Consider the following 14793-nt stretch of genomic DNA (forward strand, 5'->3'; position numbering starts at 1 on the left):
GACTCCAGGTCTACCTATTTACCAGTCCAGATTTGTTTTTCTCCCTCCTGAATCACATTAGCACTTAAATCATTGCATTACTCTGGGGTCATAAGTCAATGAAAGAGATCATGCGTTACTTGTATTCAGAATCCTGTGCTGGAGGTCATAGGAGAGAGGAACCCACAACCATTCTATACAGTACGTATGGTTCACACTATTGATGAAGATAATCTAAATTCTGAATTGGCTTTTTCAATGTGAGCTTAAATTCACAGTTCCCTTTTACTTATTGAAAGTGAATTCTGGGGGGCACCTGGATGGCTCAGTGGTTGAGCATCTCGCCTTTGGCTCAGGTCATGATCCCAGGGTCCCAGGATCGAGTCCTACATCAAGCTCCCCAGGGAGCCTGCTTCTCCCTCTGCCTATGTCTCTGCCTCTCTCTGTGTGTCTCTCATGAATACATAAAATCTTAAAAAAAAAAAAAAGTGAATTCTGGGGTGCCTTAATCAGAGTCAAAATGACATGGTGAAAAAAGTAATGAGAAATTAAAAGTAGGGACAAGGGCAGCCCGGGTGGCTCAGCAGTTTAGTGCCACCTTCAGCCCGGGGCCTGATCCTGGAGACCCAGGATCAAGTCCCACGTCAGGCTCCCTGCATGGAGCCTGCTTCTCCCTCTGCCTGTGTCTCTGCCTCTCTCTGTGTCTCTCATGAATAAATAAATAATTCTTAAAAAAAAAAATAAAAGCAGGGACAAGATTGGGTACATCTTCATCTCTTCTTCTTCTTCTTCTTTTTTTTTTTTTTTTTGATTACTTTTCTCCAAACACAAATTTAACATATGCTGCACTTTCTCTAGTAGCTGGTCCCTCTTTGGTCAGCAATCCCTAGAGTTCACAACAATTGCCTTTAATAAAAAGAATAAAACATCTGCTAATATTTAGAAATACTGAGGTTCAGTACATGATAAGTAGAATGTAGCTTGTTCTTTACCTTAAGATGAAACAGAGTATAGTGCAAGGACATTAATTAAAGATATAATAAAATAGAATTATTCCGCTTTTAAGACAGGAAGATATTCCAATTAAGGGTGAATCAAAAAAATCCAAGGTTTTTCGAGTCTACTTACAGTTGTCTGAAATCCAATAGTTATTACTCATCTGATAGTGATAGAATCCGACATACCCTCAGATCCATCTGTTTCACCACTGCTGTCTGTATTGATCATCCCTGAGCCTTCAGAAGGGTTAAGTGTTTGCCTCTGATAGGAAAAAGCTTAAAAATAATACATAAAAAGAAGTTCAATCATTAAAAAATTATTATATCCCTTAGTAATATAAACATGGAAATATTACATTTAAATTACTACATCAGTATTGAAATCAATTTCAGTTTCCTTGATGATGAAAAGTTCAGTATTAAAAAGTAAATATGAAAATAGAAAAAACAAAACAAAATAGAAAAAACATGTCAAATACCCAGCAAGTCCTTTAAATAAAAAAGACAATTATTCAATATTAGAAAATATATTCACCCATTACCTGATGAACTTCTCAGTAAGGTACCAGAGTGGCTTTCTACTCTTGAAATTGCAGAACCTAAAAATAGGCAGATTGATAAGAGGGGAAAATGTCATAATATCATAAGCCCCAAGTCAAGAGTAACCAAAATCAAGATAATTAGGCCTAAAGACAAGACAGATTCTAAACTGCTGACAGTAATATTCTCCTTGGTATGCATTTGAAATGGACAGAGATGAGGCCCAAGATAGCCAATTCTCAAAAATGCAAAGTAGTAGTATAGGCAGCCAAAGTCTCACCTCTAAAACATGAGTATCTAAAATACTCTAAAAGGCATTTCAAAGTTACCAGGCTGGTCTATAGGCATACCTTGTTTTATCACACTTTGCTTTATTGTTCTTTAGAAATACTACAGTTTTAACAAACTGAGAGTTTGTAACTCCATCAAGCTAGTCTATGTGTGCCATTTTCCTACAGTATTTGCTCACTTTGCGTCTGCTGCATTTTGGTAATTCTCACAATATTTCAAACTTTTTTGTATTTATGGATCCGATCTATGATCAGTGATCTTTGGTGTTACTATTATAACTGCTTTGGGGTACCATGAGCCACATCCATATAATAGCAAACTTAACCAAGAAATGATGTGCTGCCTCCAGATATGAAAACACCAAGAGAAGCAAAATTAGAAGTGGGGCCTGAAGATGAGACTAAACTGCTGCAAGCTCATAATAAAACTTGAACAGGTGAGGGGAAGCTTCCTACAGGTGAGCAAAGACAGTGGTTTCTTAGGATGAATCTACTCATGGTGAACAAGCTGGGAGGTTGAAGTCACAATAAAGGATTTATTTTTTAATTTTTTTTAATTTATTTTTTATTTATTTATGATAGTCACACAGAGAGAAAGAGAGGCAGAGACATAGGCAGAGGGAGAAGCAGGCTCCATGCACCGGGAGCCCGACATGGGATTCAATCCCGGGTCTCCAGGATCACGCCCTGGGCCAAAGGCAGGCGCCAAACCGCTGCGCCACCCAGGGATCCCACAACAAAGGATTTAAAATATTGCATAAACATAGTTGGTGAAGCAGTGGCAGTCTGAAAGGAGGAACTCCAGTTTCAGAAGAAGTTCCCCGGTGGCTGTGGGTAAAATGGTATCAAACAATATCATCTACTACAGAGAAATCATTTGTGAAAAGAGAGTCACGTGATATGGCAAACTTCATCAGCGTCTTAGTTCAAGAAACGGCCACAGCCACCCATCCTTCAGCAACTGCCACCCTGATCAGTCAGCAGCCATCAACATCCAGGCAAGATTCTCCACCAGCAAAAAGACTGCAACTTGCTGAAAGCTCACTATAGTTAGCGTTTTTAGCAGTAAAGTATTTCTAAATTATTGTATGCACTTTTTTTTTTAGACATAATAAAATATGTCTATGTCATATTGCAATAATATAGCAATAATGCTATTGCCACCTGACAGACAACAGTGTATTGTAAACATTAACTTTTTATATGCACTGGAAAACTAAAAAAAATCATTTGACTTGCTTTTTTGCAATATTCACTTTACTGTGATGGTCTGAAACCAAACCCACAATATCTCCAAGCTGTGACTATATTTAAAAAGCTATTCAACAACAAAATACACTGAAATAGGTTTATGAAGGAAAAAGTATATCATACTCTATTATTTTTGCAACAACAATGAACGAATCCTTTGCAGTCCAATTTCTTAAAAAGCATGAGACAGATCCCATGTTACAGGTGAAAATACTTACTGTTAATCTTAAGTTCCAGTATGCTCTCCGATGCAGTAACAGACACTTCCAGGCAATGTGCAAAACTGGACAGTGCCTTGCTGCGGACAGTCGGTGCCTTGTCTACACAACGGTCAAATATAATTTTCTGTACCAAGAACTTATGCTTTAACAGCTTCTGATGCTCCAACGAGAGAGTGTTATCTACTGCTCTTTCAGGCAGTTCCAACAGAGCTAAGACAACATCTAGAGTAAAAATCCTGTGTGGGATCTGATAAAACAAAATCAGAAGAATCTCCATTAGACAGGAATAAAAACCCAAGGATCCCTTGTATATTCAGATCTGTCTGTCAGAAGGCTGCAGAGCAGGAACCCAGATTTTATGCAGATGTATCTCGTACCTTGGAACTTCGTGAGTATCTGTAAAGCCAGGCAATGAACGTAGAGTATTCCTTATTGGGAAGTTTGCTGAGCAGCTGGACCAGGGACTGGGCTGCATAGGTCCGATACTCTGATTTATCAGTCACCTGAAACATAAACATTGAGAGGCTGTCTAGCCAACATCTACCCACAGAACAACTGAAACACATGTTGCAATACAAGTGGAAATTTAGTGAATGTAACTAGTTTGTTGAATCCTTAAATGCTATAAAAATGACTAGCAAGTTTTAGGTTCTAGACCCTTCAAAAACTAATCTAAGAAATCTAGAAGCCCTCTCCTTAGACATACGAACTTAGTATGTAACTTAAGCTTATGGATCTCCTAGAAGCTACTGCCTTCAAGTTAAAATTCATTTGTCCAATCTGCTTTAGAAGCTCAAGAGATAATCATAAAAATCTGAACATTAATTGGATATTTCATGGTATTAAGGAATTATTGTATATTTTCTTTGGTGTGTATTCTGTGGTATGTTTTTGGAGTTCTTATCCTCTAGAGACACATATGAAATAGTTAAGGATCAATACATGACAGAATTTGCTTCCCCCCAAAAATTCCAACATTCAACATGTGTTGATGAAGTTGTAATTTATAAGGGTATAAATGACACAAAACTATTGAAGGTGGGTGCTCATCACCCTATTCTATTTATCCATATGTTTGAGATTTTCCAAAATAAAAAGGATTCCTCTCCCAAAAAGAACACTATGTCAATGGAAACATACAGTGAAAATACTAAATAAAGCTATTTTCTGCAATGATAACAGACTCATTCCCAAGAATAAATATACACACAAACACATATATTTACCCACATATATATTTCTATCATCATTATCATCATTACTATTGAAGCAAATGGTACCTTGGCACAGATGTGCTGGAGTAAGATACGAAGGACTGGGAATACGTTTTCCTTTAGTTCATCCACAATTGAGCTATTTAAAAAAGAAACCACACCCATTGTTTACAGTATACCTATAACTACATAAAATAGTACTTTTTCTTGACTCTGTTCTTAAACACCATGACCTCTATGCTTTAGAAATCCTGAATATTAAAAGCTATTTGCCCCACACTGCAAGCATTGTTTCAGTGAAAAAAGAGTAAAACACACAAAGTTTCACAGCAGAAAACCATTCACTATGTCCTATGTATGGTTTTGAGCTGCAGCCGAGCAGACAGCTTCAGTCAGAGAGGAGCAAATGTTTCATCTTCATACGACTCTTTTGACTCTTAACTAAATTTCACATTAAGACTCTAAAACACATCCTTTTAGGGGCACCTGGGTGGCTCAGTTGGGATAAGCATCCGCCTTTAGCTCAGGTTATAATCTCAGGGTCCTGGGATTGAGCTCCATGTCCAGCTCCCTGCTCAGCTGGGAGTCTTCTCCCTCTCTCTGCCTCCCCCTGCCTTGTCCTGCTTGCACGGTGCATGCTCTCTCTCTCAAATAAATAAATTCTTTAAAAATATATAAAAAATCCTTTTGGGGTAAATAATAATAAGACGCAGCACCACCTTGTGGTAACTCAGTGATATGCTCCCATTTAAAAGGCTTTGACTTCAAACTTCAACCCAAGATTACTGTATCTTTCTTAAGTTAACTTATTTATTTTAGTACTCTCTACCCCCACTGTGGGCTCGAACCCATGACCCCGAGATCAAGAGTCACAATCTCTTCCAACTGAGCCAGCCAGGCACCCCAGAAGATTATTATTGTAATGCCCAGATCTGACCCATCTCTAGTGCTTATCTATACCATTATATGGATGCTACTGCAACTGGAGACATCACGAACTATCACGGAAGAATCAAAATGGTTGTCTACACTTAAAGCACCTTAGTTATTTAATGTTTTAAAAAAATCCCTCATGAGAGATATTTAATGATCAGATGACAGCCTATACCTGGATTCCACCACTCATACCCCACATCTCCAACTACACTATATCCCATATGCCTGCAGGCATGTATGCTCTCATATACTTACCACATCTTTCCACCACCTCCACAATGTGTGCCAAATATTCAATAAAGGAGAGAAAGAATAGCCAACAACACAGCAAATATGTCTTCCCTAATAAAGCTGAGACATGGAACTTTTTAGGTAGAGCTATGTGATTCTGAGGGAAAAAATGGTCTATCAATTATTACTAAAGAAGTAAAAATTGACTTAAATCTTCTTTTTAGGAAGTATGGTCTGTAGGAAGAGGGGAATAGAAAAGTGAGAAGAAACAAGGGAAAAGTGGCAAGGAACAAAGAGAAAGAGACTCAGAGAAGACAGAAATACAAAAAGGAAAGGAAGAGGCAGACTTGTAAGAAAGGCAAACACTGAGACAGATGATGATAAAACAGAGGAGAAGCCAAATGTCATTCCTCAGAGCCTGACCCTACAGGCTAATGAGAATCAAGCTGGAGGTCAGTGCTGGCCCCTGAATTACAGACTCTGTAACCCTCAGCAATGTCCCAGTGCAGAGGCTACCAACAGTGATGTGGGCCACACGAACAAGAGGGGGCCACGAACCACAACAGGCCAGAAATCTGTTAGTTTTCATTAGGTGTCAGAAATCTCGGTTAGTACAGGACCCAGGAGACTTAAGGGAGAGTGATAGAGTGAAAAGCCAATCCGTGTGCACCTCACCTGATGAACTGGACTGCCTGGTTTCTACTGTTGATGACTGATGTTGTAATAGTAAGGGGAGCGTGATGGACTCCTTCACCTGCTCCTAACATTAATATCACATTTAGCATTTGATGGAAAATACAACTTATAACCTGGAAAAGAAGAAAATTCTATTTAAGGCATGACAAAGAATCCAAGGACCTCAAAGGCAGTGATGCAGACCACAGTAAACCACGTCAAGCTGTGTGAAGATACATTGGATTGAAACAGTTTTAGGGGAACACTAGAAATGCGTTTCTTGGACAGTTACTAAGTATTTAATAAACATAGGATGGAAACTGTGAAAACATTGCTTATAGATAATGATAGGAATATCACCTAGTTTTTCTCCTTACTCTCTCAAACTATAGCCCTGAAATTAGGGCAAATAGAGGATTGTCACTTCTAAATGGCAAAAAAATTGCTGATAATCTCTTATAGAACAAGAAAGGGAAGGGACAAGGGAAGAATGGTACTTTACACTTGTATTTTACCTGAAGTTTACAATGCACCTTCCAATATACACCTCATATAATTTACTCAATTAATTCATTCATCCTGTAAATAACGTGTACTGAAAACCACATATGTGGTAGATATCATGTTAAGTACATTCATATATATTACTAGATTTTACTGCCTTTTTTTTTTTTAAGATTTTATTTATTTATTCATGATAGACACAGAGAAAGAGATGCAGACACAGGCAGAGGGAGAAGCAGGCTCCACGCAGGGAGCCCGACATGGGACTCGATCCCGGGTCTCCAGGATCAGGCCCTGGGCTGAAGGCGGCGCTAAACCGCTGAGCCACCCGGGCTGCCTGATTTTACTGTATTTAATCTTAAACATCACAACTGTAAAAGGTAAGCAAGGCATTTCCATTTTATACATGTTATTATTTCCACTTTATACCTAATAAAAGAGCCTCCAAAGTGGAGTTGAATTGTCCAAAGTCAACTGATTATGGGTCAGGCTAAAGTCAACATTGTCTAAAATCAAATCAACACTCTCACAGTTAAAAAATACAACTTGAAAGACACTGCAGATGTAAAGGCATAAATTTCCCCATCCAGCTAACCTTTACAAATTTTATAAAGAACATGGAAACTGAAAGCACTCACTCATGTGAATTCTAACTCATCATATTTTAAACACAGAAATGATAACGGTATAATAAATTATAAAACATAATAAATTATAAAATAAATTATAAATGGTATAATAAATTATAAAACATGTTTTCTAAACAACAGGCATGGTGCTCTGTATCTGACAGGCAACCTTCCATTTCCTTCTCCTGACAACCCTCTGAGGAGACTGAGGCTTTGGAAAAACTGATACAAGGAAGTACAGCTGATGGGGTGGACCTAGAATTCACCAAAGATGTATACAACCTGCCCAAAAACCCTGAACCTACTTGTTTTTTTCTTTTTCTTATGATTTATTTATGAAAGAGAAAAAGAGAGGAAGAGCAGAGGAAGAGGGACAAGCAGACTCCACGCTGAGCACCAAAACCAAAGAGTGGCTTGATCCCAGGACTGAGATTACAAGCTGACCTGAAACCAAGAGTCAGCGCAATTAACCAAGGGAGCCACCCAGGTGCCCCTTTAACCTGCTTCTTAATCACCACGTGACCTGCCCGGGAAATTAAGTGTAGCACAGACACCAAAAGTCAACAGCCACTGCAGTCTTATCACATTTTTTTTTTTTTTTGTAAAAATCTTGTTTTATTCATGACATCCAAGTTTAGTAACACCATAATGCTTGAAAACCCTAACTCCAATGTTTAGACGGTGATAATGTTAAGGTAACTCTGGGAGGAAAATCCATATGTGAATACTAACTAGGAATGATATCAGTAATACTTCTGTAGAATTCTCAACTAAAACGACTAATAGAAATACTGAAGTGCACATGAAACTTGCCAAGGAAAACTTGAAAATTCCACAAATGTCTCTTTTGAGAACAATCTGGTGACTGTTTCTCTAAAAGTAACACTTTGTTCAATGTTCTTCCTACCTAACTCACACTGGAATCATATTTTGTATGAAACCTAACAAAAATCTGCCATGGCTTCCAATTATTTGAATTATCAGTTTGGTTATGAAGAACAGGTAGCAAATAGAAATGGTGATGCTTTTTATGCTACGAATGATATAAGGTCATGAAAATGACTTGCTAAATTAAAATGGCAGGATGCCTGGGTGGCTCAGTGGTTGAGCACCTGCCATTGACCCGGGGCATGATCCTGGAGTTTCAGGATCGAGTCTCACATCGGGGTCCCTGCATGGAGCCTGCTTCTCCCTCGGCCTGTGTCTCTCATGAATAAATAAATAAATCTTAAATATATAAATAAATAAAATGGTGTTAAACCAAATGCTGCCAATGGTTCAGATGATTCAGATGTTTTCAATTCAACTAGTAACTAAATTAAATCCTTGTCTTTTACCTTATCTCCTTCTCCATGAAATGGGGAGCATAGCAAATACAATCCATGATAGGCCAGTTCTGGTACGTATTTAGCTTGGTTAAGGTTTCTAAAGAAAAAAGGTAAAAGATTGGTCAATGGTTATGACTTTACCCAGAATCTTCCATAACCCTATAATAAACCACATCCAAATGAATAAATTCTACTTGTGTGCCAATTAGGATAAAATGGCATTTATACTTCTGCTAGAGCATAATTTATTACACTATATTTAAATTTTACTATCGGAAGAATTAGTGGCTCACCTGGCCTGTGTCACATGAAATTCATGAAGAATTGGTTCAAACTTAGTCAACGCAACAAAGACCTGCAAAACAGATACCAAGAAGAGACCTGATTTTTCCTTACTCACTAAGTATTAGCCATTCTCTCTGCCCTTTTAGGTTGCCCCAAGGTTTTTTTTTGGAATTCTCACTTACTTCTATACAATTCTGTATACACTGTGGCTTTTCTTTCAGGGAAAATTTGGACAGAAGCCTTAAAAAATTCTTCAAAAGGTGAAAGATGGCATTTCGGATTTGACAAAGGTCTCGGGCAGAAAAACAAATACTTTCTTCATCTTCCTGTTCTTCTATTTCATCCACCTAGATTATAAAGAAACGTACAGGCAACTGCAGAGTAATGCCTAACACTCTGTCCCATGATTTTCAATGAACTCAGATCAAGTCCAGCTAAACTCAGGTGGTTGCTGAATTGCTGAAGTGATGTGACCCTGATCAGGTCCCCTAACTGCTCTGTCTCCACAGCAGAACAATGAATCATTGGACTAGATGACTGCACAGGAGTTTCTAGCTCTGTATCTTTGTGTCAGTGGGAATTCTTATGTTTCTTAGAAGTTTTCCTGTCAAAGAATGCCCACCATTCTACCCAGCCATCACACAAGAATTTGGAATTAATGTTATTCCAATACACTGTTATGGACATGAGCCCTCAAAATACTTCAATCTTCCTCTCTAATGACAGTAAGCTAATGTGGCAAATATACCTGTTTGGTTGTTGCCAAGCACACCTGGGAACAAGGATGGCAAAAGATTACGGAGAGGATGGAAAGATGACAGGTATCCTCAGTAATACATAAAGCCTGAGAAGCAACTTAAGGTCATACTAGATAGTTGATGATACTTTTGGATCATTTGGTTAAAATCATGATGCCAAAAACCATATTTTAATATAAAGTTAATTCTTAAATCACAATCATTTGTTGGTACAGATATGTTTTATTATTCCACTTACTTCTTACCTCAATATCTTCTTTCCTGGGTGGCTTTCCTCTTTTCCTACTCCCTCTTGGATTCGCCTCTGAGTTCTTAGGCTGCTCTTTCTTTCTTTTCCGATTTAAGTTAGATTCTTGAGGCCAGCTCTTCTTCAGAATCTGAATACATTTGTCAAACATCACTTGGTGGAACACCTGATTTGCTACACTGCCTATTTATAAAGAATAAGTGGGTTAGATTAAAATGCCTTAAAATAAGTCGATAACAACAGATGAAAAATTAATAAGTAAAAATGAGCTTATCATGAACTCTAAACAATGACCCTTTAGCAAATAAGTACCATTCAACTTCAGCCTCAGGAGATGAGAAATAGTGATCAGAAAAAATAAATAAGATAAACGTATCTGACCAGGGAGTAACTGGCTTTATATTTTTCATGCCACCATAAACTATAAAACTGGACAAAAATGTATAAAATAATCCTCTTAAGACACGGAGCAAGGGATGCCTGGACAGCTCATTGGTTGAGTGTCTGTCTTCTGCTCAGGGCATGATCCTGGAGTCCCAGGATCGAGTCCTGCATTGTGTTCCCCGCAGGTAGCCTGCTTCTCCCTCTGCCTGTGTCTCTGCCTCTCTCTGTGTCTCTCATGAATAAATAAAACCTTAAAAAAAAAAAAAAACAGTGCAATAGGCAGCATAGAAAAACAATCTCTGAAGAACAAAAATAAATGAGGTAAACACTAAAATTGTCCCAGTTTCATGTTTTGAGGCAATTTCTGGACAACAGCAGAAAATGGTGGCCCTAAGTACATTATGACGGTCTAAGCTGAGAACACAGAAATCAGAGTCAAAAAGGCAAGGGCTAGAAAAGAGGAAGCTACACAGAAAAAAAGCTTCAGAGATCTCCATAGGGCAGAAGATAAGCACGAAGAGGTAAAACTCCATGAGGGTAGGCAAAAAACAACCTCCAAGGAGCTAGAAGATGAATAATTTTCATAACCCACACAGGGTTGAGAAATATTTGAGTTCTGGACAGCCGATGCTGAAACCTTAAACACCTGAGCTAAACTAGCTCCAGAGTAAAGGCTATTTCATATCTGCTCCAAGAAAGCTTTAAAACAAGCCTCAAAAGGAAAAAGTTAATCTAACAGTTAACTGCCTATCAAAACATAATTAAAACACTATTTGAAGGGAAACAATCACGTAACAATGTTTCCAATACTGCACTATGAATGTGACTGTTAATACTGTATGCCATAAAAACTCCATAAAGATTCATTTATTAGTGTATAGGCTAGGCTATCATGAAGTCATCTCTTTTTAAAGGATTTTATTTATGAAAGAGAGCAAGCAAGCGAGCAAGTGCTCAAACACAAGTGGAGGGCTAAGCTCAGAGCCTGATGTGGGACTCAATCCCATGACCCTGAGATCATGGCCTGAGCTGAAACCAAGAGTGGGATGCTTAACCAACTGAGCCACCCAGGTGCCACAAGAACACAGTATAATCAATAACATCACAAGCGGGTTCTTTGAAATGGTCAATACAATTTAATGGAACTTTTTCTAGATGATGAAAACAACAACAAAAGATACAAATTACCAATCAGACATGAAAGGGGACATATCACTATAGATTATACAAACAAAACTTTCAAAGAAAACCTGCAGATCCAGATGGCTTTTGTTATTGAAATCTACAAAAATTTAAGGCAGAAAAACGACCCCTTCTTCACCAACTTCTAAGATACAAAAAAGGCAAGAAAACTACTCAACTCATTCTACATGAGACTGGTATTATCCTGAAACTCAAATCAGACAAAAGCTTATCAAAAAAGATATCCCTTGTAAATACAGATGCAAAAATCTTCAATAAAATATTAGCTAACAGAATCTGGCAACACACAGTCCTTTCATAATAAAATACTCAACAAATTAGAAATAACAGTATCATAAAGGTGAACCTCAAAACACCCACGGCATATAACATACTTAAGGGCAAAAGACTGAAAGTTTTCCTCCTGAGGTCAGGAATAAGACAAGAAGCCCACCTCCTGACTTCTGCTCAGCACTATACTGGAGGTCCTCATCAGGGCAATTACTCAAGAAAAAGAAATAAAAGGCACCTAAACTGGAAAGGACGAAATAAAATTATGTTTACTCACAGATGATATAACCTTACACATAGAAAATCCTACCAGTAACAATAGATGAGTTCAGCAAAGTTTCAGGGTATAAGATCAGTAATAAAAAAATCAATTGTACTTCTCTAATTAAGGAAAGGGGAGAGGATCTGAATAGAACAGTTTTCAAAAAAAGACAAATGGTCAACAAGCCCTTGAAAAGATGCTCAAATTACTAGTCATCAGGGAAATGCAAATCAAAACCACAATGAGCTATTACCTCATACCTGTCACAATGGCTAAAATCAAAAAGACAAGAAATGACAAATGTTGGCAAAGATGTGGGAAAAGAGGAACTTTCATGCGCTATTGGTGGGAATATTGGTACAGCCACTGTGGAAAGAAAATAGCATGGAAGTTCCTCAAAAAAATTAAAAACAAATACCATAAGATCCAGTAATTCCACTACTGGGTATCTTACCGAAGAAGAACACTACTAGTTCAAAAATATATATGTACTCCTATGTTTACTGCAGCATTATTTACAACAGTCCAGATATGGAAGCAGCCCAACCCAACTGTCCATTGACAGATGAATGGATAAAGATAGGGGATATACATAAAATAAAGTGTTACTCAGCTGCAAAGGAATGAAATCCTGACATTTGCAACAACATAGATGGACCTAGAGGATAGTGTGCTAAGTGAAATCAGAGAAAGACAAATACCATATGATTTCACATATATGTGAAAATTATAAAACAAAACAAAGCTGAAACAAACCAATAAATACAGAGAACAAACTGGTAGTTGCTTGAGGGGTTGAAGATGGGCAAAATGGATGCAGGGAAGTGGAAGGCCTCCAGTTACAGACTAAGTCATGGGGATCCAAGGCATAGCACGGGGAATATACTCGATGGTACTGTAACAACACTGTATGGTGACAGATGATAACCTCACTTGTACTGAGCACAGCATAAGGTACAGACTTGTCCATAAACTTCTCCCACCACTATATTGTACGCCCGAAATTAATGTGACATTGTACATCAACTACACTTAATAATGAATTGTACTTCTAGACATTACAGGTAAGCAATCTGAAAATGAAATTGAGAAAGCAATTTCATCTACAATAGCATGGAAAAAATAAAATACTTCTGAATAAATCTAACCAAATAAGCACAAGAATTATACATTTAAAAGTATCATTCAAACAAATTAGAGAAAACCGAAATAAATGGAAAGGCACGTTGTGCTCATGGATTGGAAGACCTAATGTTGTTTAGACAGCAACACTCCCCAAATTGATCTACAGATTCAGTGCACTGTCAAAATCCCAGAAGCCTTTTTTGGGGTAGACACTGACATGCAACTTCTACAATTTACATGGAAATACAAGGGACTAGAATAACCAAACAATCTTGAAAAAGAGCACAGTGTGATTAAAAATTAAGTATCAACAGTATCCCAAACATAATCCAGATACATTTAAAAACAGAAGGTAATTGGCAGGAACACGTCTTGCTGGAAAGCTGCAAGTGGCCTACGATGAGCAACACTCTTCACTCTTGGCTTTGGCATACATCTCAACCTTAATCAGAAGGAACTGCATCGAGCAAGGGAGGAGAAAAATAAAACTTTTGAGTTCCTAAAACCATCATTTTTCTGTGAGACAGCTTGGTTAGACCTGAGACTCTGCTTAGCAAGACCAAAGTCTTTAAGAACTTATTTCAACAGTCATTATTGGTAACTTTAACGATAATACAAAATAGGGCAGCCCCAATAGCCCAGTGGTTTGGCGCCGCCTTCAGCCTGGGGTGTGATCCTGGGGACCCAGGATGGAGTCCCGCGTCGGGCTCCCTACAGGGAGCCTGCTTCTCCCTCTGCCTATGTCTCTGCCTCTCTCTGTGTCTCTCATGAATAAATGATTAAAATCTTAAAAAAAAAAAAAAAAACAATAATACAAAATAATGTTCAAGGCTTTAATATGTCTTTTTAGCAATTTCCAAATCATATGGGATAAATCCTTGAAATTTCTTAGAAATGAATTTATGTAAACAATGACAAACAGTAACTATGTTCTCCACTGCATCCCCCTCCATGTTCCATCCTCTCTTGCCTTGGGTTTGGGTGGGTAGAAGGGACTCCTTTATTGCTCACAGGAGGAACAGCCACCTGAGTGCTCTGACAGTAAAAGAAGTAGAACAGTGCTCATCAACAGACTACCTTCCTACACTTTCCTTCATCAAGCATTACTAGTGATTCTCACGCTTTCTTTCTTAGTACGGTAAACTGTTTCTCCATATCTGCATAGGAGAGAGATATGTAACACAGGGACTGCCCAGCAGTCTTTCTCAGCCTGGACGGGGAGTCAGGAGACGAGTGGGCAGTATCAGATTTTTATACTAGGTGGGGGTAGGTAGGAATGGAGCTTCTGTAGCTTGAAAACAATCTCCCTCGAGCCTTACCTCTCTCAGATTAACTGCATTAGGTTACAGACACACCACGTTAGAAAACAAACGCATTTAAAGAAACAAGGGAAAGATATTTCTCGAACACCTGTAACGTGCCATGTATTTTACAGACTTACTCTCATTTAATACTCAGAAAAA

At 38.1% G+C, this 14793-nt stretch overlaps 1 protein-coding gene across 2 annotated transcripts in view; it reads right to left on the bottom strand.

The window, feature by feature from the left end:
• Nucleotides 1-14793, bottom strand: part of NCAPD3 (non-SMC condensin II complex subunit D3) — a 60226-nt gene that overhangs the window by 41726 nt on the left and 3707 nt on the right. For both annotated transcript variants that reach the window (XM_072822762.1, XM_072822763.1), the window contains exons 4-13: nt 10085-10269; nt 9264-9428; nt 9090-9151; nt 8806-8893; nt 6336-6469; nt 4560-4632; nt 3657-3782; nt 3277-3526; nt 1520-1576; nt 1164-1253 (exon numbers count right to left, since the gene is read on the bottom strand). In XM_072822762.1, coding sequence (XP_072678863.1) covers nt 1164-1253; nt 1520-1576; nt 3277-3526; nt 3657-3782; nt 4560-4632; nt 6336-6469; nt 8806-8893; nt 9090-9151; nt 9264-9428; nt 10085-10269 — 1230 coding nt within the window. The remainder of the gene's footprint in view (nt 1-1163; nt 1254-1519; nt 1577-3276; nt 3527-3656; nt 3783-4559; nt 4633-6335; nt 6470-8805; nt 8894-9089; nt 9152-9263; nt 9429-10084; nt 10270-14793) is intronic.

This window comes from Canis lupus, chromosome 3 (genome assembly GCF_048164855.1).
Source record: "Canis lupus baileyi chromosome 3, mCanLup2.hap1, whole genome shotgun sequence".
NCBI lineage: Eukaryota > Metazoa > Chordata > Mammalia > Carnivora > Canidae > Canis > Canis lupus.